General features: G+C 35.8%; 1 protein-coding gene across 6 annotated transcripts in view; it reads left to right on the plus strand.

The window, feature by feature from the left end:
• Window positions 1-27,397, plus strand: part of LOC149562034 (propionyl-CoA carboxylase) — a 337,515-nt gene that overhangs the window by 100,458 nt on the left and 209,660 nt on the right. For all 6 annotated transcript variants that reach the window (XM_089825583.1, XM_089825585.1, XM_089825582.1 and 3 more), the window contains one exon: window positions 13,954-14,068. In XM_089825583.1, coding sequence (XP_089681709.1) covers window positions 13,954-14,068 — 115 coding nt within the window. The remainder of the gene's footprint in view (window positions 1-13,953; window positions 14,069-27,397) is intronic.

A 27,397-nucleotide genomic window follows, 5' to 3' on the forward strand; every position in this document is an offset into this window, starting at 1 on the left:
ACAAGAAAGAAAGAGTCTACTTACATGTGCCAAAAATGAAGGGAAAAGATGCTCATATGCATAAAATCAGCAAGATAAGCGTGAATTTAAAACAAGAAAGAAAGAGTCTACTTACATGTGCCAAAAAATGAAAGGAAAAGATGCTCCAATGTTTGAAAAATTCTTCCCAAACATTTAGACTTTTTCCAACTCAACAATTTTGAATGGGAGAGGGCAGCAAATAAGGAGAAGTTGTTAGGAGATGCCAAAACGTGCCCTATTCATGCTCCATATTCCAATGTATTTGAATGTTCATGCTTGCAAGACGTTTTTAGCAAAATTTTTTTTTTTTTCATGTTGCAAGATCAAAGCGTTTTGATCATTAAACACCAAAACATGAACTACAATGCAATGTAATCCCCAAAATATGCCAAATTGATTTGGTTGGGAGGAAAAACATGCATTAAAAATGGATTTTTTTGCAAATTTCTTCAAAAATGTGATCCATTATGAAGCTTTCAAAAATGTTTTTGAGATGAATGAATCCATTTTAGAAGCAAGAGAAATCATTACCATCCAAAAATCTCTCCAATGGAACAAATCCCATGCAAATCCATTGAGAAAATCTCAAGTTATGACCAAAATCAGGTTTTTGGAGGGCAAAAGCATGTTTTCTTCAAAAATGGACTTTTGGAAGCTCAATGCATACGTTAAAAACATGTTTTCCTCCAAAATCAGACCTTTTTGGGTCACACAATTTAAAATATGCATCCCTTCGAAAATGCACTTTTTGGGTGCCATTACATATTTTAAAGCATGCTTATAGATAAATTCAGACCTTTTGGAGGAAGATGCATTTTTTAAAATGTAACTCACCTTTTAGATGTTTAGACATAAAAACTTCACTTGTCATGTCATAACATCAAAAAGGTCCACTTATGATGAACTTTTGATGTAATGACATAAAAAAGGTCCACCAAAGTAAACTTTATATGCAGTGACATGTAAAAAGTACACTTTTGATGGATTTTACATGTTATTGCATATAAAATGACCACTTATGAAGACTTTAAGTCATTTAATTTAGTTAAAATTATAAAAATGTTACAAAATGGGTCATAAACAATATTTATTTATCATATTATGAAATATAATAGATAAACATCATTTTAAAGTAACATTTAAATAAACATTTGATTTTTAAAACAAAAAATTAAACTGAAACTATATAGTTATATAGTTACTTTAAGTGAAAAATTAAAAAGTAACTCAACTTAAAATTATAACATAAAGTGCACTATGGTCACTTTATAAATTTAAAATTAAAGTAACTTAAAAACATAACAAAAAGTGAATATAAGTTATATTTTTCAAAACGTGAATGTTAATTTTAAAATACAACATCATATTTATAATTCGTGTCGTTGCACCTAAAATGTCCACTTTTGAGGCACTAAAACAGGCATAACTCTTGATTGGCAATTTCGATTGACCTCTAGGTCAGATTTAATCAAATGGAAAAACGAGAGGTATTATACGAGCGAAACCTAAGGACTAAAAATAAGCAAACACAAACTCAAAAGAAAAGAATGGATGATGAAGGCTTCAAAAATCAAGCAAATGCTCGACAGAAAGAAAAACGAAAAAAACTTGACGAAGGCCTTCAGTAAAACAATTTGATATTTGAATTGAAATGGATCAATTGATCAACATTAAAAAATTAAATATCAAATTCAAGTTTAGAGAAACACGAAACTAGCTTGAAAAAGTTTCATGCTGTTACCAACATTTTGTGGGGACATAGTGTAGGACAACAATGCCAAACGAGATGGGTTTGAACACGCATAATCGAAGCCTAATCAGAGTCCATGAGAGAGGGCCGCACACAAAGGAGTTGCACAACACACTCGACCTAACCAAAGCACAATATCTAGACTCGGACCTGACTTTGACTTGGCAAGGGTAACTCAACTCGTGAACCGACTTGGATTCAGCCGTGACTCAGCAATGACTTGGCAAAGCGACAAAACCCTTGAAATTTAGAGATTTTTTATGATTTAAAGAACGTCCCATGCACTTATTAGAATAAAGGTTAAAGACAATATTATCATGAAATAGAAGGTAATTTGATCACATACATAAACATACATTGATTATGTAAGTACAAAGGTAAATTTTAGATGTATTAAGAAAATTTTATAAACTAAAATTAAAAATTAGGTGAGTTAGATGAGTTAGCCGAGTCAGCCCAGTGAGTCACCTAGCTGAGTCAAGGAGTTAGGCAAGTCAGGCATCGTGATTCGGTGGGTCGAAGTTACAGGTCAGTTTGACCCAGCATGGGTGAAATAACTCGCCGACTTGTGTGACTCGCGTCGAGTTTGGTTACTCTGGACTAAAGAGTCCAAGAGGGACAACTTGGACATAGTGTCCTGAAAGTGATTTTTGAAGCACTGTCTGTCCAACATGGTGAGGCTACCCAACCCCTTGTTAACCCTGGGCTACATAGCAGGTCTCAAACTGAAACAGGGTCCAAAGAACTCAACCACGAGGTAGATGTAAGAGGTTGCAATCTCAATCTTCAGGCCCTAAAAATAAAAGTGGAGATGGGAGGTCTTCAAGCAGTTGAAGACCATCACCCAAGTCTTGTCCAGGTTGACCACTAACTGCCGCAAATCACAAAAGGAGGCCATTTTGTCAAGAGGCCACTTAAGACCGTCCGGAGAGGAGGCTAGAAGAACCACATCGTCGACGAATAGGAGAATGGAGATTAGAACCTAATGCAATTAAAAAGCATCACAGGGGAGGGAGAAATCCTCGAGGAAAGCCTTGAGCTCGTCAATGTAAATACCGAACAAGGTGGGAGAGAGAGGGAAGCCCTTCTTCACCCCAATGGTGCTCTGAATTGGATCGGAGAATCCTTCTAGAGTCATAAACTTTCTCACCATTGTCTCATAGAGCCCCATAATAGTCGCTAGTAAAGTCTCGGAAATCCCAATGTCTCTAAGCCTCTGAAAAAGCACCACCCAAGGGATAGAATCAAATGCTTTGTGAAACTCTACAAAACAACAATAGTAGACTTTTGCTGAGCGATGTTGAGTCTCCTCAATGATAGTTTGCAATGTCAAGATATGGTCCATGGTCTAGAAATCGGCTCAAAATCCATCCTGACCCCTCACATGCCAATGTTGCCTATCAATCTCTCTAGATAAAATAGTGTTCAATACAGTGGCCAAAAATTTGGCAAAAGTATGCCCAACCATGATGGTCTTGTAGTTGCCAGGGTCTGAAGCCGACTCGACCTATAGGAAGGAGCCCAAAGCTTGAAGAGTTCGTTTGAAACCCTTCCTCATTTGTCGTCCGGTTGCAACTCATGGATCTAACTACCTCGCAAATGCTAGAGAAAGTGAAAAGATGGTAGTGGGGCAGCAGGGTGAGGTGGAGAGAGGGCTAGTTAGGAATGTCATAAAGAGTGGAGGTGTGATAGATAAGAGAGAGGTGGTCTAGGGTGGAGGGAAAGGGAGGATAGCGAGGGAACAAAGTGCGACAGAAGAGCTTGGGGGAAAATAGTTGTGAGCCACAAAGAGATCTACACTGTGACGCAAAGTACAGTCGCTTCTTGTGGCGAAGGAAGCAGTGATAAGAGTCTTAGCTAGGAGGAGGAATGAGCAGTGAAAGCCAAACACACAGTGCAGTGGAAGACTTGCACTCATCGTCAAACCACTGGTTCATAGGGCATGTATTCCTGCTCTTGGGACTCAGGAGAAAGGAGGTGGTGCGGCGAGGGATGGAAAAGAGAGCAAACTTATATGTATAGTTATAGGCTTGCAATCAATATAGATGTTGTTTCTGATTCATTTGATTTATCCTTGCAATTATTGTCTCATCTTTGATCTTGTTTTTGACTTATGCAACCAATTAATGTCGAATGTCAAATGCTTATTGAGAAAATCCAAAAATGGCTATACAAGAAGAGAAGTTTTCCAATGATATTTTGAGAAAAGTTGCTAGATTCGGACGCAACAAGGCTAACTTGGCTCATGACTCGTGACTTGGTAAAAGCCTAGCAAAACTTGACAAAGTGGAAAAACACAAGAAATTCAGAGTTTTTAAAGGATTTAAAACTTGTTTCATGCATCAATTATTAAATGAAGCTTAAAGACACGATAATATCATCAAATAGAAGCTATATGATCACGTTATAAATATGTGTTGATCACATGAGTACAAGCACAAAGTGTAGCTGAAGGAAATAGAAAACTTAGATGTATAAAATTATAAATATTGTCTAATGTATATAAAACTCATGGAATATGGGATCTTTGACAAAAAATGTTCCAAACATATGTGAAAAAGAAAACAAGTCTATTTAATGCCCCCTTTCGGGGTCACCTTTTAGGCAGTTGCTCTCAAAATTTGAATAATAATCTTTTATTGATGCTCCTTCTTTTTGGCTTGGAATCAAATCTCCTTTTTTGAAAGGTCATCATTTTTCATTAGAATTGAGTCACCACTTTTCATTCTTGCCTTTGAGAGTAATATGTTATTCCCCAAATGTCTCTCCATTTGCTATCCCTCAAATGAAACATCCTCCCCTTATATCTTCCAATGTGGATAAGAGTTACACCTCTTCATCATTTCTGCCCTTGGCAATGGTCACAACATTTTTACAATTACTACTCTTTTTAAGAGTCACAAAAAATTATCATTGTCGTCCTTTGGAAAAGTCACAATCTTTCATAATTGCCACAGTTTAAAAGAGTCACAACCCTTTGTTATTGTTTCCCTTCAGAAGAGGCACAATATTTCATCATTGCTGCCCCTTTGGAATAGTCGCAACTTTTAGATTTATGACCATTTGGAAGAGTCCAAACCCTTTTTAAACTCTTGTGCTCTTTTAGTCCTTTCTCCCCACTTCCAAATGAAGTTCTCCCTTTTTATATATTATGTACGAGGAAGTCACAACTTTTTCTTTCATGCATTTTGATCCTTCATTAACATAACTAAGTTTAATTATGTTATAATCTATGTTTTATAGAAGTAATAGACTGGAGCCAATAATTTTATCATTATTAAATTAGAAAGTTTATAATTACAACTCCGTTCAGTACGGGCAATGGTAGGAAAGTACAGTGTAAAGAAACCTTCCGTCTAGTCCCAGACTTGTTAAGTCCTGAATATTAGAATACAAATCCGACACTATTATGTGCGGGACATAAGCTAAAGAGGAACGTCAAAAGGAGAGTAGAACACAAGAGGAACTAAGTTATCATGACAAATTTATTTCTTTTTGGTTTGAGTTAATAGCAGCAGTTAAGAAACAATTTTATCGGTTAGGGCATATGCAAAAATCAATGATGAATTGGCAATCATTAAGACAAGAGAAAGAAGAAAGTGTGCAAGAATATACACAAGAGTATAGAAAAAGGGCTTTAGTTTTGGGCATTCCATTGTACTCACAAGTAACTTCATTAAAATAAAAAGACAAATTTTTGTTAGGGTGCAAGCTATCTATTTGGGAAAAAGCTCAAGGAATAGCCATGACAATTTGTTGATGGAATCAAGTACAAAGGAAGCAAGAAAGGCAAAGAAAAAGCACAATGAACAACTACTGTAAAGAAAGAGGACGAGAACTCGTATTGCTCAAATTGCAAGAAGATAGGGCACACAAACATAAAGTGTTGGAAATTGCTTCTTGATTAGAAGCCAATGTGGTTCAAGGATCAAAAGGGCAAGCAAACAACTGCAACTATCGTGGAAGAGCTTGGATCGGTTTCCGATGATGAAACCAAGTTCTGAGTTGTGGGTATCAAAGGAAATACTCCTATTTTTAGTAACAACTTTCATGCTTCTTTTGTAAGCAGTAATGAAGTACCTATTAAAAGTAAAAAAATGATTTGTCTTATATAAGGAAATTGCTAAATAAACTAAGATTAATACACTAATAGGCAATGGGTCACAAGTTAATCTTATCTCAGAACAAGTTGTAAAGCAATTGGAATTGCAAACAACTCTTCATCCTAGATCCTATCCTGTGGGTTGGTTGCATGATAATACTTGACTAAATGTGTCAAGGCAGTGCAAACTCCGATTTGCAGTCACATCCAAGTTTGTTGATGAGGTAGAGTTAGATGTTATTTTGCTTGACATTTGTAGGACGGTTCTGGGTAGTCCTTATATCTTGGACATAAAATCTATTTTCTACAGGGAACATAATAAGTATCATTTGATTGAAGATGAAAATGAATTCAATGTTAAAGTTGATCACATGAAGAACGATAAATCTATTGTAAATACAAGACATTTGAAGATGATTGTAAATGTGAGCAATAATTGTATTTTTATGTCTATAATAGCTAGTGATACTACAAATGAAGATGAAATCATCTCTAATCATGCTAAGTTGTGACCTACAACATAGTGTGAGCATCAGTTGCAAAAGTGGGTTTGAATGTTTCATTTTCTAATGATGTTACTATTCAAAAGACTCGACACATTGATACTTTTTCCTTCACATCAGTGTATTTAGTATTGTTGGTTGTTATTGTGGTAGTTATTTCTATGTGGATGATGAATGTGCCAGTGAATATTGATGAGAATATAGTTGAATGTATGAGCAATGCTATCTCATATTTGTTTGTGTTTGTGACGGGTTAGGTGTTCAAAATTCAAGTAGAAAGGATAGATGATACTGAGCAAGCGGCTGACATTTCCCTAGCTCAAATTGTACATAACAATAGACTTTTTGGAGGTTCAAAAGCTTCTCAATGGGGAGGAATTATCTAGATGTAATGGGCACCCAGGAATGCCCAAAAGATGAACCAACTGCTGAAATTATATTAATTCTAAAAATGTTGCAATCAAGTACAAAGAGATGTATTCCAAAGGCCAAACCCTAAGGGAATGACGTCTAGAATGTTACAACAGAGAATGAACGTCCTCTATTGCCAAAAAAGAGTGTGATTCACACATCCAAGCTCTTATCAAATGCAAGTCATAATCACCCGATACAATAATCTCATGCTCAACAATGAGACTTTCAGCCCTATTTATCCTTTTCTTCATCCTTCTAGAAGGAACTAAAACATTAATTAATTGTAAGAGCTAGAAGCTTCCTCCTTCCAATAATTAATGCATTCTCTAGAAATCCCTCCCTAGCAATAATTAATTAAATGACGAGGGGCTTCCGTCCTTCCAATAATTAATACATACCCTAGAAGCTACTCCCTTGTAATTAATAATTAAATTAATTAAATACAAAGTCACCTTTAAATTGAATGACTTTATAAGAAATTAATTTAATTTCTTCTTATCCTCCACTTAGACTTTGGAGAACGTGAGAGCTAAAAGATGGGATCATTACAAATCCGCCCTCCTTGAAATTGCTTGTCCTCAAGCAATTAAGTAACATAATGGACTCCAACCTCCACCTGGATCCCAATAGGTGATATCCATATGGAAGTTAAACCAACTGCAAATCCGCATCATCAGGACCACCCCCTGTAGCCTAGCATTCAAAACTTGTGCTGATGAAGTCAGAATGTCACCATAAGGCAACTCCATAGAAGATCTATGAAACGTCTTCTTACCTTTATCCATCCACATAATATATATTGGAATGGAATGCATATTATCACCATCATGCATTGAAAAAGATGTAGTTGTAGGTGAACCATATGTACTCATGCTAACTGTATCAACAATAGGTGTTGCCGCATCGAAATATATGGACATAGGAACAACATTAACTGCTGCAACAAAAAAATGAATTGAATTTGTAGTTGATGAAAACTCATAATCATTAACATGTGTGGCTTCATTAGAAAATACATCAACCACTGCATTTATACCATTAAACTCCTCATTGGATGCTTCAAGTGACATAGAAGTGGTTGCTAATATGATAGTATCCTTGCATTCTCCTAATTCCACTATTGCTACGTCATCATCCCCCGACAAGGCTTCATATATGGTCTCCTGACTTCGCACGCATGTCTCTACTGACTCTGCCGTAATGCCCACATCACTAACATCATAGCTGGTTGGCTCTATATGTGTCTCGATCCCACCTGAGAAATCGACTACCTTCTGCTCTGGAGCAACATACAAATTGTCAATATTGATGCCCATCTGTCTAGCCATAAGTTGCAAAATCATATCCATTCGCCTATTATGCTCCTGTTGCATCTGCTGCCCCTCCTGTAATGTATTTAGTATCCTGAACATTACACTTTCTTGATCTGGACTGGTATACATTTTGTCAACACTTTTCCCTCTATCCGGCTATCTATAAGATCTCCACAGGATGGCAGGACTAACAGCTCTGATACCACTGTAATGGACACCTAGGAATGCCCAAAAGCTGAACTAAAACATTAATTAATGCAAGAGCTAGAAGCTTCTCCTTCCAATAATTAATGCATACCCCAAAAATTCCTCCTTGGCAATAATTAATTAAATCACGAGAGGCTTCCGTCCTTCCAATAATTAATACATACCCTAGAAGCTACTCCCTTGTAATTAATAATTAAACTAATTAAATACAAAGTCACCTTTAAATTGAATGACTTTATAAGAAATTAATTTAATTTTTTCTTATCCTCCACTTAGACTTTGGAGAACGTGAGAGCTAAAAGATGGGATCATTACACTAGATGTAGAAAACCTAAAATTTTTACCATCTTAGATTCTCACAAAAATAGCATCAATGCATGAAGTTCTCTAAATGATCCTGACGCAACTGGAGTAGGCTCCAAAGGAGTTTGCATGCAATAGTTATGTGCAGTCAAAGCTTTAGTCAAATGAGCAAACTAGGAGCTAAGAAAAAAGGTGGAAAATAGATTATCTCAAATCCAAGAGGAAATTATGCCAAGTTTTAGTGTTCATTGTGTTGATTTTAGAACTATATTTGGGAACTTCGTATGTGAAAGTTATGTCTAGTCAAAATTACCTAAGAAAATGATTGATTAGATGACATCAACATGATGTGGCATTGCCAGTAATGATGCAGTGCATGCTGAATGTGCAAAATGAACCAAAATTATTACAACATGAAGCATTTGCACTGATGAGGTTGCATCTAAATGGTAGTGATGTGGAAAATTGGCATTGGACATGGACCAATGACCTCATGACATGTGTTAGAAGTTAGGGAAATAATCTTGTGCTAGATGACACTTCCATAGCATTAACAATTTTAGTGGATGCTATTTTAAAAAAAAATTGTTGTGGGATTTGATCTTCCCACTTCCCACCTCCGAATTAAATAGTCGACCAATGAACCATATATAGAGCTCTTAATTATAAATAGGCTTCAGTTTATTTTACTATGATTTAAGTGGTTAATTGTTATGGAATATGATCAGTGAGGCTTGAAACATTGGCGACACACTTAGAAGAATTGGAGACCACCACTACGCTATTTAATGATTTTTTTTATTAATAGGGCAAATGTTATCTCTAACTCTGTTTTACCCGCATAGCCTTTTTTTATAAGGTGGTTGTTATTTAAAATAACTCAACATAGCATGTAGAAATAAATGCTTGAAATTGTTGAAGGGGTATTTTGTTATGTAATTTGTTAAAGGGTGTGATGGAGCCTAAAAATTCACGAGTATCTATTCTCCTAATCGCTTCGTCATCCATGTCGTATCAGCCAATGGGAAAGACATAACCAAGAGATGAATATGTTTGCAATATATATATTCAAGTCTATGATTATAATATTGATGTGGAAGCTGATAAGAGGAGTGAATGGAGCAAACAAACAGAACCAATGCATCTTTTGTTATCCATTATTGTTTCAGGAATCTGAGATGGAGTATTAGTCTCTTGGAGCTTATCAGAACTTTGTATCCTTTCAGGCAGCCTTCGCAATGTGCTATTGTTTAGGAAAAGCTTACTGGGAAATCCTTTCTTTATGTTGTATAGCATAATGCTGTAAGTTGAGTTGTTTGTCATTTGAATTGAGGTTACAGCACTGGATTATTGTAACGCTCCAAATAGTTTATAAGCATCATCTAACATGCCTGTTGTGCAGACCATTAATCAATAATCCATGAGTTATTAGGAAGATATTCAGATTCCAGCCTTTTTATGAAAAAGTCATAAGCTATATGAGCAGGATCAAACTTGTTCATTAAATTTATTAAAGAATGGAATAAAATCCGTGAGGGGATAAAAGCTTCCTCAATGCAATGATAAGAGGGAAATGTTTGAATGAAGGAGTTTGTATTTTCAAAAGGAATAGTGAGGTTCAAATCATAGGCAGGTGAAGCTATGATCTGTGATTAGAGAGAGAGACCATTTTTGTCCCCATTATTTAGCAGCCTGAACTACGCTACTCTATTCAGAAGTAGTTCAAACTTTGACTTCATTTCTATGAATTCTTGGAATTCCTTCATCAGATCTTACAGTAAATGATAAAGTGGAGATATACAGCAAGACAATGCAAATTTACTGGCTTCTTTTATAATGCCACAGATTGGAGAATCACAGTTACTGAATCTTCTAGTATAGCACAAGATGATTACGTAAGTTCGGGTCAAGCCATTTCAAGCAATAGTAACCAGAATATTCTAATGTCAAGACTTTTTTCATTACTGAGACTTGACTCTAAGGAAGCAAGAAGAAATCAAGATGCAGTTGTTGACAGTGGGATCTCATTGCTGGAGCAGAGCATTAGCAACAAGTTTTTATAGCGAAAATTAGTTGTTGCCAATTAACTAGACACTCTGTTTCAAAAGCTTGTTGATTCATTTCTGGAGCATATAGCATCGGTATCTGCTATCCAGTGGCAGGATGCATCTTCTGTAAGTGAGGAAAGATCTAGGGCCGAGGGTTTTATCGCCATCTGTGTGCTTGTGAGAATAATTTGAAGGCAATGGAACAACACTATGTACCTTCGCAAATGCAAATATACATGCGATACACTCGGTTGAAGTAAAAGTCAGAGACGATTCTGAGAAGTCGTGCTTAAGGAAGAGGTGATTTGTGTGATGAAAGATGTTGTCAACAACTAAAAGGACAAAGCCGCTAAAGCACAGAGATCTTCATCGATGATTGAGGAGTTTTGATTAGTGTTATATATGTCTAATGTTGTTTTATTTTGATCGCAAGTCTATGTGCTGTGCGATTAAGGAGAAGGATTGCACGAGCTTGGAACATGGAGGCTCAAGGCACATTCCGAATTAATGTGATTTAAAAAAAAAAAAATGGGAGATGCATCATCATTGTTTCCATTATAGTATGGAAGGCTCTGAGGTTTTCCTCTAATAATTTCGATTTCCTATTAAATTTATTTAGTCCTGAAGCGGTTGGGATTATTGGATAAATAAAATTTGTAATTTTCAAAAATTATATGATTAGGTGCCGAATGGGTGTGTTTGTTCACTCATGCACCTCTTCATTGTTTATAAATATAGATGTAAAAAACCAAGTGGGGGGGGAGACAATATTCATATTCATACTTTAACTTTTTTCCTGGCCTATGCTTTATGATATATTATATTTTTCCAATTGGCGGAGAAATGGACTTTTGAACTAAGCCTGTGGATTTGAGTTAGTGAGTGGATTTTGTGCGATCAGAATATGTTCGCAATAGATGCATCTTCTGTAAGGAATGTCTCTATTGTGATTTTATTTTCGCCATTATTATTTATTTTATATTTCAGAGTTTTAAATTATTATTAAGTTGTGTCCATTGTAAATGTTTTTTATTTATTTTCTATAAATATTTTAATATTTGGATAAGTGGATTGGATCTTTATTGCATTTCAAATTTGATAAACGTAAATATTGTGAAATATTTTATTGTTTCCGTATTTATGTCTAATTTGTCTCCATAGAGTTATTTAAAATTGCGTTTATATAATTGATCCATCGCATTTAAATTATTAAAATTGTTTATAGTTTAATATATTGAACTTTATAAAGTTGTACGTCTCAGCTTATAATGTTGACTCTGATTGCCCATTTGATTAAGTATTGGTCTTTAACTCTTGATTCATAATCCATATGCTGGCAATTGTTTCATTTCTTTCCATTAGAGGAATTAATATATTCATATGTTGTATTAATCTATATTTATTCTTTAATTAAACATTACTTCAATCATTTACTTTTCTTCTCAATTTATAAATTGCAAGTTTAAAGTTTTCCTATATTTCTTGCCATTTAGAAAACTTTTATTGTATTCATGTTCTAATCAATCTGCTTTAAGCATCTTGGACTTTAAGTGTTTCGTCTAGGATCAGGTACACTCGCCTCAATCTTGCAGAGTCAGAAGCGCAGGGGATTTAGATCACATTGATCAATTCCGTCAAGTTGGCCTCAACCGGTTGGATATCCCAGCATCGAGCAGGCAAGGCTCGTAGGATTCCAATCTGCGGTTTTGGGAACTAACAGAGTGTATAATGTGATTTCTCATAATTTAGTCATTTTCATGTATTTAAAGGGGGGTATTGCTTTTTCAAATTCATTCCTGAAGGAGGAATTTTGTAAACATTCATGTGATTCAGAGGTGAAGGGAAAATTCTGAAAGAGAACTGTTTTTTATGTAAGCACGAAGATATTTTGAATGTCTTCAAGTTCAAAGTGCAAATAGAGAGAGATTGTGAATGAGGTTAAGCTTGGATATTGTTAAAAGGCATTTTGAGCCTTGCAACATTGATAAAGTAGTCCCCAAATTGAGAAGCAGACTTCGAGACATATTCCTGAAGGCTGGACTTTGTTGTCAAATTGGTTGCTGTCTCTTCTTGTTCTCTTTATGTTATCTGATTCTTTTCAGTATTTTATTCTCTCTTGAATGTTATCGGTCATTAGATGATTAAATTGTGTAAAGGAGAATAAACTCAAAATTGTAATCTCAACGGTTTAAAAGCATAACCATTTATTGCTGTTGGATCGAGAATTAAAATCTGTAATTGGATTAAGTTTTGGAAAACATTAACGTCCTAGTTTACAGATCAAATTTTAAAGAACTGTTTAATTTTCATACCGTACTTGTTTTTATCCCTATTTTTTATTGGTCCATAAATATTTATTAAAAGGAAACTCAGATTGTTCCTTATGCCTTTTAACCAACCGCTAATGTAGTAGCTATGACATTCATTCAAAGTGAATACACCAAACCTCAGAACCCAGATTATGTCTATCCCTCCTGAAGCACCATCTGCAGGGGAGCCCACTACCTCTCTAAAGCCCATTATTTTCTTGCATATGACCATCTCCTCCTTATTTATTTTAGTTTCTTGGATCATTAATATATCTGGATTATCATTAGTTTTTCATTTTGAATATGACCATATCCTCCTTATTTAGTTGAGTTTTTTGGATCATTAATATATCTGGATTATCATTAGAGTTAGTTACGCTTTAGAAACTATGGTTGTTTTTCACTTTGACAATTTCCTTCTGCAATTATATGTTCCTCCAAATGCCCTTTTTTGAATTTGGTCACTTGTGGACTAACATAATATCTCTCTCTTGCCTTCTATGCTTTTAAAGTAGAGCTGCTTGCATGGAGTGAATGGCAATGCTCTTAAAGATAAATTGTATAATTTTCTTTGGCATAGTTACTCAAGAAACAAATATTTGTAGCATGAAATGAAGTGCCATCAACTTGTATTTATGATGGATTCTCTGTTAACCTCACTTAATCTCGATGCAATTGTGTTTCGTAGTGTCTGATGTTAGTGAGAAAAGTTCATCACATTGACTTCTTCTTTGTTACCTGAAATGGCAATGCCTCCTTGAATGGTTATCATTGCATGTATGTCACTTCTAGAGCCTTGCTGGGTGTCCCCAATCATAGCCTCCATTGCGATCATTAATCCTGTTAAGTGTTAGGTCTTCCTTAATCTAATGGGAATTTTTATTACTTTGAGGCAAATTCTCACTTGCTTTTGTTGTAAAATTTCTTGTTTTTGTAAAAAAAGTTAAAGTTTTAATGAGTACTTTATATATTATACATTTTAGGTGTATGAGCTTGGTTGGAATTGGAACGAATTTGATAAACTTGCTCAAGGAACTTTGGCTGGTCACCTACTTGAGTGTGGTTGTCAACTAACAGGGGGTTACTACATGCATCCTGGTATGAACATGCCTGTCAAACTTCATTTTTCATGGCACTCTTGTTTTGTTTCTTTGTTTTTGGATTCATTGGAAAATAGAAAAAGCAATTCTGAAGTTAAGAAACATTAGATTTCTGCAGTCCATTGTAATTCAACTAGAGTGCATTTGGGAATGTGAAGAGCCCTGCTCACTCTCAATCTATGCTGAAGAATTTGTTTCCTTTGAAAGTTTAATATTTCCTTGAGTTTTGAGATATATGATTTATGCAATTTTTAGACTATATGAATAACAATTCAAGGAAAGAGAATTGGAATTCAAAGTTCAAATACTTATCTATTCTAGTTGAATTTTGAAATACTTGGTGCAAACACAAAGAATGTTATTTGATAGTTACAATGAAACAAAGTCTTATTTAATGCTGAAATCTAGAATATGCTAGGCTGTTGTTTGTATCTCCAAACTAACAACATTATTGCAGAAATGAGAATCCCAAAGCACAATAGTCTCACCAAAAATGCAAACGCTACAATCCCAACACATAACCACAGGGATGTGAGTGTTGAGAAACCCCAACGGGGCTTCTAATAATTCAAAACCACTGCCACATATAGAGATTGCAGCCTCCCTTTATCCACATGCAATCACTTGCAAACTCCTGTGATGCTACCACTATCCACAAAGCTATCCTGTACACACTACCACCATGCCAATAATGGCAACTCAACCAATCTGCAGTGCTAAACACGTGTCCACTTGGATCCTAGTAGAGACGTAACTCACATCCATCCACAACTAGAAAGAAGGGATATCCGATATCAATTGATATATCAAATCTATTTGTACACCCTACCAAGCTGCTCTAAGGATGAAGCCCATCTAGGCAACAGGGACAAGAACTCCCAAAAAAATTGTACTGGAACTCAAATATCCATCCATTGCAAAACCATCATGGACATGCTGACCCAACCCACATCGATGCGAAACCAAGTCCTCTACCTATGGGTCAAAAGAGAAATGATGAGAACTCCTCACTGTGTAATCATAGTAAGATGTTCCAATCTCTGTCAGAGTCTCATTAGTACCAAACTATGGATCAAGAGATGAGTTCAATCTTTGACTCCAAGCAACTGGTCGACAGGATCCTAGGTAACTCTCTCAAGAAACCCAACCACAAAATCCCTGTGGGGAAACATTGTAGCCAAGGTCTCTACAATATTTCCCACCAATCGTCGAATACTGTGAGAGACCTATATGGGAGTACCTTCAAAAGCTCTATATGGTCCTTCATGCAATTTTGGACTCTTAAGAATATACTCCATAAATGAATGTGTAGTAGAAATTATATGAAGAAGCATCAAATTGCTCCCTTGCAGTCCACAACTGATTCCTTTGAAATTTTGGCACTACCAACTGTGTGTATAAAATGTGGACACACTTCTATAGACCCTTATGCTTGAGAATATCCATGATGAAGAGTATCCCAAGATGCGGCCTATAGCTCTCTATATATGATGTGCAATAGTGCAATGATAGTGTGGTGGCTCTCAAATGAACCTAGTTATGCAAGAATACCAATATCTAAGAATCAAGAGAATGCAATGCAAATGCAAGCTAAATGAGAGATGCAAGATCCAAGCTAAGAGATGCAAATGCAAGCTTAGCTTAACAAGAATGAAAGGATTACAAAGCCTCCTAGTTAAACTATGTGATTTAAGCTAGTGCATAAAGGAAATCTAAGCTAGAAAGTATGCCATGATGCAAGTAAGACGAAGACTAAGCTAAGAATGCAAAATGACCTAATGTAAGTAAGAACGCTCCAAATGCTCCAAGTACTCCAAAGCTCTAAGAAAACGTGCAACATAATGTTAGCATGAACTAGAATCTTTAGAGAGTGAGGAGAGAGCCTCCCTTTTAAAGAGAAATGGATGGTAGTGTTTAAGAGGCATAATCAAGGGTAGAAAATGAGTCTCATATTGACTTTCTGCACAAGAATTTCAACTAAGCAAGATAAATGGATATGCTTAAGAGGCAAGAGATGTGTGTAGGAGAATTCAAGTTGTTTTGAAAATAAAGATTCATCTCATATAGAAAAGCGTGCCCTTACATGTGAAGACAAAATGCCTTTCTTTTTATTTTTAAAATAGAAAAATGCATTTTCATGTGAACACTTAGGAATAAAGGAACTTTAGGGATTTTATTTAATGAAAAAGGGAAAGGTTCTTTCAATTAAATAAATTTCTTAGGATAACATGGTCAAACCGTAGGTTATAATCGAATAAATAGTCTTGAATGGAGTTTGAGAGCAAATTATTTAACCACCGGTTATTTTAGTCAGAATTTTAATTTTTGGTGGTTATTTGTTATGAACGGGTATGATGTTTTATAAACACCCTTTCAAAACTTATAAATATATCATGTAAAACACGAGAGAGACAACATTCATATTTCATACTTGAACCTTTCTCTTAGCCTATCTTATTGATATATTATATTTTCTCATCAGCAAAAGAGTGACTTGTTGAACTAAGCATGTGGATGATGGATTTTTGAGTCAATTTCATTTGGTCCGGATAAATTTGCTGTGGATAGATCATCTTTAAGGAGTGTCTCTACTTATAATTTTTTCTGGCATAATCTGTAAGCGCATTTATTTCTATTTGCATTAGAGTTTAACTTATTATTAAGTTGTGTCTTTTATAAATATCTTTCATTTATTTTTATAAATATTTTAATATTCAGATAAGTGGATTGGATCATTATCGCATTTTAAATTTGATAAACATAAATATTGTGAAATAATTTATTGTTTCCATATTTATGTCTAATTTGTCTCAGTAGGAGTTAAAGTGCATTTTAGACTTATTTAAAATTGCATTTAAATAATCGATCCATCGCATCTGATTATTAAAATTGTTTATAGTTTAATATATTGAACTTTATAAAATTGTACATTTCAACTAATAATTTTGACTCTATTGCCCATCTAATTAAGCACTGGTCTTTTGCTCTTAATTCATAATCCATATGCTGGTGACTGTTTCATTTCTTTCCATTGAAAAAATTAATATATTCATCTGTTGCATTAATTTATATTTATACTTTATTTAAAACGTTATTTCAATCATTTGCTTTTGTTCTCAATTCATAAATCACAAGTTTAAAGTTTTCCTATATTTCTTGCCATTTGGAAAACGTGTATTGTGTTCGCATTCTAATCGATCTGTTTTGAGTGTCTTGGATTTAAGTGTTTCATCCAGGATTGGGTACACCCGCCTCGGTCTTGCAGAGCCGGAAGCGCAGGGGATTTAGATCACATTGATCAATCCCGTCAAGTTGGCCTCAACCGGTTGGATATCCCAGCATCGAGCAGGCAAGGCTCGTAGGATTCCAATTTGTAGTTTTGGGAACCAACAGAACTGATGAAGAGATGAAAGAGTGAAGATTACCTTAGAAAGATTTGAAGATTAAGCCTCAAAGGGTCATTCATTTGTATAGAAGAAAAGCAGAATTTCAAATCGCGATTTTGACCATCAAGATGAACTTGGATTTGGATTTTGATCCTGAATATGGATTTTGGACATCTAAATTAGGTAATGGTATAGTTTCACGAAAGTTTAAAGTGAAAAACTTAGGTCAAAATAGGTCAAAAGGGTATATAAGGGGTCCAAAAGGGTAGATAGATGTGATGATATGATTAACTCCTTTTGATGGCTTGAAAAGAAAGATGGTGACCAAACGATAGGAGATATGACAAAGACATGATCGAGAAAAATAAAGGAGATGAATGGAGTTGACCGACATGTCCATGAAAGATAAAGAAGATTCTCTCGATACTCAAATGCAAAGCTAAGCTAGAATGAATCCTAGAATGCAAACTAGTATGCAAAGTGCAATTGCAAGGGTTATATAAGTAGATCCTAGTTTTTATCATCGAGTCTTATTAAGGACATCAGAATATCATATAATCATCACTAGTGTAAACTATGAGGATATGAATATGATCTATATTGGATAGGAATGTGGGAACCCAATCTATGCATCAAAGACATAAAGGTCAAGATGACAATGCAGTTAGATTCCCTAGGTTTAGTGTAGCACAGGGTTACCGGAAACGCAACCCCTCAAACTCTGATATGCGTATTGCCGTATCTGATACGGATAAGGGTACGAAACGGAGAAAATACGAGGGCAAATCGTTTCCGCCCGTTTTCAGAAAAATGCCATTTTTAAATCCGTGCCAGAAACGGGGAAAATAAATTTCGGAAAAAATTGAGCCGAATTTCTTCAGGTGTTCGAAAAAGAGTTCAGTTCATTACGATTTAAAAGGCAAGCAAAAATAGAATGTTGGTCTTTCCCAAGTCGATTTAAAGAAATATTTACACCAGACTGCCATTTGTTTCCCAGCGATTAGACAAATCACGAGTTAAGTACAGATCTATTGGGAAAAATCGAAAAATATGAAGTTATAAATAGATCCCTCAATCGATTGATAGCTCAAACTTTCATTTGGCATTCTGAATAGTTCGTTTTTTTTCCATTTGGGCGTTTTATAGAGGCGTTTGCTCCAGCTCGTGTCTGCGCCAGCAATTTCATTCTGTGTTCTTCCGCCTACAATTCTCCATTCCGCGTTCTTCCCAAATCTTATCGCGTTGCATTTCTAACCCTGCTGAATACAAGTAACGCGTTTTAATTCGTGTTTGATTTTTTAAATTTTCTGTGTTTGGTCTTTTTAATTTTTGTTTTATATGGCAATGTTTTATCTTTTATATAGTTTAGATCAAATTTACGTTTCTAAGTTTTATTTTTAAAAAAATTGAATAAATAAATATAAAATTTAATAGTTTAATTTTAATAAATTAATATTATTAAAAAATTTAAACTAGTTCTATATTTATATTTATTTTTTATGTTTTTTAAATTTAAACTTTTTAAGAATTAATAAATATTAAATAGTATTATTAATTATAGTAATAATATATAATAATTCATAAAGCCTAATAATTATTTTAGCTTGTAGAGTTACCATTAGAATATTAAATTTTGTATTTCAACTAAATTAATTAATATTATGAGCATATTTAATTTATTTTTAATTAATAAATAATTTAGATTTAAGTTTCAAAGTTACATTGTTGTAAAATTAAATTTGAAATAAAAATTATTGCACATATATTTAATTTAATCATTTTATAAATATTTTATAATTTTAAATATGTGCTTTATAGCTTAATGTGAATTTGTTTTAACTTTTGATTTCATGATTTTACTAATTTTTTATTTTTTTCACTTGACAGGAACCTAATCATGGCGTCATCATCAACACATGTTAGAGCATCAGAAAATGACAAGTGGATCAAACCAAATGCTAAATATCCATTATGGAAACATGTAACCATCATCGAGAAATTTCAAGGCGGCAGAGGTTTTAAATGGAAGTGTCATGAGTGTTTGATTGATTATAACGGTTCTTATACAAGGGTTCGTGGACATCTCTATCACATAAAAGGTACAGGATGTGAAGTGTGCCCTGGTCCAAAGGTTGATGGTCAACTAGGGAAGGGGTTGTCACGTGAGAATATTGCAAAGTACCAAGAAGAAGAGGATGAAGCTAATAGTCAAGTTCTAAAGTCAACACAAAGGTCAAGTCTCAATAGACCTCCTTTGCATCCAACTTCAAGAACCTCCACTTGTGACAAGAGGCGTAATTTAGGACCTCTTGAAAAGGCATTTAATTTACAAAGTCGAGAGGATATAGATCAGAGTATTGCACGTTGTCTATATGCGAATGGAATTTCATTTAATGTGGTTCGCTCGCCATATTGGCAAGAGATGGTTAGGTCTATTAATGAAGCTCCAAAAGGATACAAAAGCCCAGGGTATGAGAAGGTTCGTACTACTCTTTTGATCAAAGAAAAAGAGATTATTGATAGACAGTTGCAAGTGATTCGAGATTCATGGAAAATTTCTGGAGTTTCCATCATTTGTGATGGATGGAAGGATGCTAGAGATAGGCCACTAATCAATGTGGTTGCAATGAGCCCAAAGGGGGCAATGTTTTTGAGAGCAGTGGAATGCAAGGCTGAAGAGAAAGATACATAGTTTATTGCCAACGTTTTAATTGAAGCAATTGAATCTGTGGGACTAGAAAGTGTTGTTCAAGTGATCCCAGATAATGCAAAAGTATGCAGAGCAGCTGGGTTGGTCGTGGAGGCAAGATATCCAAAAATTTGGTGGACTCCTTGTGTAGTTCATTCTTTGAATCTAATGCTACAAAAAATTGGCAAAATTCAATGGATACAAAAGATTTATGAAGAAGCCAAAGAAATTCAAATGTTTATTTGTAATCATCACATGTCACAGGCCATTTACAGACAATTCGCTAAGCTAGAGTTGTTAAGGGTAAATGTCTTCTCTCAAAAATATTCAATTTTTTTTTTTATTGAAATGTATTTAAGATTTATATGGTTTTAAAATGTTTATTTTATTTTATTTATTGAAGGTGGTTGAGACACGCTTTGCCACACACTACATTGTTCTCAAAAGGCTTGTTGATGTCAAACAAGCTTTGAAAAGTATGGTGATTAGTGACATTTGGGCAGTATGGAGACAATCACAAACAGATAGAGCAAATAATGTCAGGAGGTTAATTCTTGATGAGGATTGGTGGGCTCAAATAGATTATTTACTATCTTTCACTGAGCCAATATACACCTTGATCTGTCAATGTGATACTAATAAGCCAATATCAGGTGACATCTATGATTGCATAGATACAATGGTGGAGCAAGTTAGAGATATTATAATAGAAAAAGAGCAAGATCCCTCTGAATTTTTTTATAAGCAAATATATGATGTAATAAAAAAAAGATGGGATAAAATGACAACTCCATTGCAACTTTTGGCATATGCTTTAAACCCTAAGTACTACCATGCTGATATGTTAGCATTGCCAAATAGGACAGCACCAAATAAGGATGTTGAGGTTGTTGAAGGATATAAAAAAGCGTTCAAGAAAATGTTTATAGATCCTAGAGTTGCTGCAGAGATTCGAGATGAGTTTGGGACATTTGCTTCCTCTGATGGAACTTATGCAGATGTTGATGCAATGGCAGATAAAAAAGAAATGGATCCTATAAAGTGGTGGAACTTCCATGGTGCCATGACTACACATTTGCAAAAGCTAGCAATCAAGCTTCTATCACAGGTTTCATTTTATACTAATTATTCTAATAAGAATTATTTCTTATTTCAAATGTTTTTGATTGTTTGTCTTTGTAATTGTAACTTATAAATTATAATATAAACTCTTTTATTGCAGGTTTCCAGTTCTTCTGCATCTGAGAGGAATTGGAGCACATATGGTTTTATCCATTCTGTGAAACGAAATAGGATGGCAGCCAGCAAAGCAGAGGACCTTGTCTATGTGCACTTTAATCTTCATCTGTTGTCACATTCCTCCACAGACTACATAAAAGGACCCAACAAACTTTGAGATGTCCAACCTGAGATAAGTGACATTGATGTATCTATAAATGCATTGACACATCTCAGCCTCAACGTTGAGAATTCTGACATGGTCAGAGGACCCTTCGCTGAATCGTCAATGGGTTCTAAGAGTCTAGGTGGTGGTCATGCTCAATCCAGCTATCCTAACTCTTTAGAGAATCTTGATGATCTAGATGTCGAGTTTCAAGAGAACACTGATGATATTTTTGATAGCATGTGATTCTACCAAACTATTTTTGTATTTGAATTTCGTTTTAATAATAAAACTATATCTAACTATAGTATTTTGGAATATGTCACAATTATCAATTATGTGTTCATATTGCTTTCATTATAATGAAAAACTAATTTAATGACTGAAAATCTATATATATATATATGTTTTAAGAATGTTGTATTTGCCATTCCCAAATAAGAGGTCTCAAAAATTGGCCGTACCCGTACCCGAGACCGTACCCGTGTCCATGCAACTCTGCTGTAGCATGATTAGGCTCGGATTGAGACACGAAATGTCGAGATGGCCATAAGCATGGTTTTTCGGGAGCAAACACAACAAACAAGCAAGGATAATGCTCCAAATCTCCTAAGTGTCCAGTGGGTCACCTCAAGACACCAAAGATCTGCAAAGTACACCCGTAGACAAAAATCGAAGGAAAACATGCCCCATGTCCCTAGTCGTCTAGTTCAAGTGACATCCTCGAGAGGCTAAGGAGAGAACTCAGCAAAGAAATTGGCATAGATAACACACAAAGAAAGAAAATAAGTCATACAAGTCACAGTCAGTTTGAGTTTAGGTGTTTGTGTGATAGTCAGGTAACATCTTCCTAGGACTCAAGTCTGCAAGTGAGAAATTTCGTATCATCCTAGACCATAGACAGTGTCAACTCAAGGAAAGTATCCGATAAGTGTTGAGAAACACTCGATGTCACTACTCCTCGATGGTTCGTTTGGAGTTTGCAGGAGGTAGATATGCCCCTACTCCTCAACCCTCACCAAGCCAAACCCTAGTTAAGGGTAGGAAAAACAAAACCTTGGCCTTGGAACCGATAGCCAATAAAAAGAATAAAACAAATAAGAGGGTGGAGGTGGAAATTGGGGATTCGGATGATGAAATTGGTGGGAGCAAAAGAAGGTTGGGAAGAATAGCTAAGACTTGAGGTAGATACAAACAAAATGCCAGTCGCTCTAAGGAGGAGGAGGAGGAAGACACCAATTCGGAGGAAAGTGATAAGATCTCGGGGGATTGTCATGATAAGGGGAAGGATGAGATTGATAAAGAGGTGGAGAAGTGGGATGATACTATTGACGACAATTGGGATTTTGAGGCGGAGATCTCCACTTAGGACCCCTCCGAAGACCCCACACATATATCTGCTACCATCACCATGCCTTCTATTGATAACCACGATAACCCCAAATTTGATAAAGCCTCCCCAGACACTATCTCCTCCCCCATAAGGAAAGATGGGCTGGAGACTTTTAGGGCGCCCACTAATAATTTGGATGTGTACGACAACATGAACTCTCCAGTGAATTGCAACAGGGCACTTAACCTTGGTGTTTTAGAGGATGGGGCAGTTACTTGTAAAGACTTGTAGGAGCTGAAAGATAGGTGCATTGCGCTAGAGGAGGGCTTCACCCTCTTCTCAAAGTTCACTCTAAAGGTGACTCATGCGGCTGTGACCACTCTCCAGCTTTTGGCTTACGAGTCGGAGGAGGAGGGCTTGGGGAAGGAGGACTTGAAGCTGCTCTATAACTTCCTCGACGAAGATTGGGCTAAAGTCCTCCTTGCTGGGAAGGGAAAGAAAAAAGATGCTAGTTAGTGGCCTCTCGGTGATTGCTGTTTTTTGGTTCCTTGTTGGTTTTCCTCTCCATCCTATGGTGATGGTTTTGTTTTTTTCTGTTAAACTTGGATATTGGCTGTAGGTGGTATGATGACCACCTACATGCCTTTTGTTAACTTGATAAACTTTGCTGTTTTTAAGAGTAAGAACTCTAGTATTGATAATTACTGTTATGTTGATACTTATGTTTTTAACGTAAATTGTTAGGGGTTTGTGTGGCTGTCTGCTGGTTTTCTACTGGTTGGTTCACCACTACTGTAAAGGGCCAGCCCCCTAGTTTTGGCTGCTTTTATATCAAAAAAAACTTGATGTCAAGGAGAGTGTTTAAAAACACCGTTTAGAGAGATGCCAAAGAATGCCAACGCAACCAAGAAACCTAGTAAGCTATATAGTTTGTGCCCCCTAGACGTAGACAAGATCAATTTTGAACTATGGATTAGTTCAGAGTGCAAAGCGAGATGCTGATAGACATAAGTACAAGGGTCTTAGGTAGTGCTTGTTTCTAGTTTTTCACCACTAGGCACGATTTTTTCAGCTCTTAAGCAAGATCACATTATTTTGTGCTATTGTCAAGTGAGGTGTAGGAGTAGCGAGGTAGTGGATAAGAAGAAATGGATAGGCAAGGAGTATGAAGCGAGTGAAAGTGATCCTCAATGATTGACTCCACAAGAGTACCCAAGGTAGGGGAAGAGTAAAATTGCCATATGAAGCATGTGGTGGATAAACAATGGAAGGTGGTGAGAAAAGTAGCGTATAGGATAAATGACCTGATGTCATGAAAGCATATAGCTCGAAAGAGTGGACATGTCAAGAGGCAGTACGATACTTTGTAAGAAGCAGTGCGATACTTTGTATGAAGTAGTAGGATACTTTGCAGACACTAGTATTATCGTACACTATTTATTGCAGTGGAATACGACAGTTTGATAGGAGAGACAACTTGTGAAGTGTTTTTGCTCAAAAGACTTAATTTGATTGAGTTTTCTGATCAAGTAGACTGTTGTGATTATTATGACAGTGTCCAATTCCAGTTTTGACAACAAAACCAATAAGTTTGACAAGCAATGGTGACGAAAACACACGTCTTCAAGCAATTAGACAAGGGACAAAACAACCTTGCCAATACAAACACTTATTAAGTTTTGAAAATAAAAGCCCTATGAGACTACCAATTGTATATGTTCAATAGATTTCCATGGGTCTCACACATTTGAAAACACATGAAGCAAGATCTACCTAAGGTCACGACTCGATACTCAATAGCTTTGCCCACAACTTGATGCTCCCTTGCCTCATTCAAAGTGGTTACCCACAATAGATATTGGCTTTGTTGTAGATGGGTTACACACAACTAAAGGAACACATATGGTGAGTGTGATATTTGGGGTGATCCGAGTAGTCCACTAGGATTGATCCTTGCGCCAAGATATTGAGCGACAAAATATCGTAGCTTCTAATTTATGGTTCTTAGTAAAGACTCTGTTCATAACCCCCCTCTTGTTCTCGATACGAGATGGAGGCCTCGGAGCCACAAGAGTACCCTAAGCATAGCCACCTAATGATTTCCTCATGGTCACAATCCCACAAGTAATTTGACTAAGTGAAGTCAAGTGTTATGTCCCCCAAGGCTTTTGCCTTTGTCTAGGGCCTTGTGATTATAGTGGGTGAGATAGCTGGGTTTTGCTTGTCCCCACTTGGGTCGTTCCTATTGGTATCTTTCCACCAATAGTAGGCCCTCTAAAGGTGTAAATCTCTCTAGGAGATTGTACAAAATGGATTCACACCAAGGAGGTCAGGATTTTTGATATACCAAGAAGGTGAAGAGCTTACTCTCCTATTCCCTATTGCTTCTGCCAAACACACTAGGCAGATTAATCAAGACCACTAAAGAGTGGAATATGTCACCCACTTTTTTGATCCAATGATGAGTCAAGATTTCGGATTTGTTTCATGGGCAAAAAGCATACTCTCCTATCAACAAAAGAAGCTTACTTGTGGGTTTTAATGTGCCTATGAAATGCAATACAACTAGTACGTGCAAGCACTTGAAATGAAATGAAGATACAATAAACAAACTCTTTGTTTTGTGCTTGGGAAGCCCTGCAAAAAATGTTAGTTGCCCCTCTTGCAATTTTTTGGCAATGCATGAAAATGAGCTTCCTACAAAACCACAAGGTTAGGGCATCAAATAAGCATGAAAAAATCAAAGTAAACTTGCAAGACTACTGTTAGACGCTGATAGAAAACCAGAAAACTGAAAATGAAAGCTTAGAAGTGCAAATGAAAACTCTAGACTCAAATTGTGCAACCAAATCAAAAGTGTATGATACTTGACTAGCTAACAGAAGATCATACGATATACCATAGTGAAATCGGATGATATTTCAGCCCAGTATGACACTTGGTACTAAACAAGTACAATAATCTTCAAAAGGGCATACGACAAAGTATGGTAAAAGTATTGTATTGTAATACAGAAAGTATCGTACGATTCGTCTGACTGGGAAAAAAAGGTCCAAACCTGCAAGTGTAAAATCTGCCAAAAACTAAGACAATGGAGCTAAGCAAAAGAGTCCAACCCCAAGGTGGGTGCAAAAAAATGTGTATAAAATGAGGACACACTTCTATAAACCCTTATACTTGAGAATACCCATGATGAAGAGCATCTTAAGAGGTGACCTATAGCTCTTTATCTATGACGTGCAAGAGTGTAATGATAGTGTGGTGGCTCTCAAATGAACTTAGTTAGGCAACCGTTGCAAGGTGTATCATAGAACGAGAGGTTCAAAGGAGTAGAGGCAAGAATGCCAATATCTAAAAATCCAAAGAGTGCAATGCAAATGCAAGTTAAACGAGAGATGCAAGATCCAAGCTAAGAGATGCAAATGCAAGCTTAAGCTAACAAGAATGAAAGGATTACAAAATGTCCTAGTTAAACTATGTGATTTAAGCTAGTGCATAAAGGAAATCTAAGCTAGAAAGTATGTCATGATGCAAGTACAATGAATACTAAGCTAAGAATGCAAGAATGACCTAATGCAAGTAAGAATGCTCCAAATGCTCCAAGTACTCCAAAGCTCTAAGAAAACGTGCAACATAATGTTAGCATGAACTAGAATCTTTAGAGAGTGAGGAGAGAGTCTCCCTTTTTAAAAAGAAATGGATGGTAGAGTTAAGAGGCAAAATCAAGGGTGGAGAATGAGTCTCATGTTGACTTTGTGAACAAGAATCTCAACTAAGCAAGATCAACATATATGTTTAAGAGGCAAAAGATGTGTGGAGGAGAATTAAAATTATTTTGGAAATAAAGATTCCTTTCACATAGAAAAGTTTGTCCTCACATGCGGGGAAATGCCTTTTAATGTGAACACTTAGGAAAATAAAGGAACTTTGAGGATTTTAATTAATTAAATGGGGACAAGTTATTTCAATTAAATAAAAGACTTAGGATAAGGTGCTCTAACCATAGGTTATAATCGAATAAATAGTAAAGTGATGATTTGATCAAAGATGAGTGATTGATAAATTATGCAAAAATGCTAGAAAGGGGGCTCATAGTCTAGAAGACGATTTTTAGGTGATTACACTTTCAATTGTGTGAGGTGAAGTAATAGATTTTCTTTTGACAGAAGGAAACAAATCGTCATGAGAGCTTGTCACCATATCAAATGATACCTTGCCCAAGTCCTATTCGGCATCATCTGTTAGTGTGCTAACTACTGGGGGACTTGGTACAACAAGAAGCTTTATGCAGTTCTCCATTGATGCACTCATCTCGTCTGTAACTATATCAGTCATATCAAGGATGGATGTAATTGCATTCTCATCACATCTATTATCCCTATCCATGGAAGTCAACTCACCACCAACCACCATTATATGTAGCTGAATTGGATCTAGGGCTGGCTAGATTGTACCCGCTACAACTCTACGAATGCATATTTCAGTTGTAGCTGGGACTCTTGGAGAGATAATTGGGTGCTCTCCAACACCTCGGA

The sequence above is a fragment of the Cupressus sempervirens genome, chromosome 4 (genome assembly GCF_028749045.1).
Source record: "Cupressus sempervirens isolate cs-2001-9-10 chromosome 4, ASM2874904v1, whole genome shotgun sequence".
Taxonomy (NCBI): domain Eukaryota; kingdom Viridiplantae; phylum Streptophyta; class Pinopsida; order Cupressales; family Cupressaceae; genus Cupressus; species Cupressus sempervirens.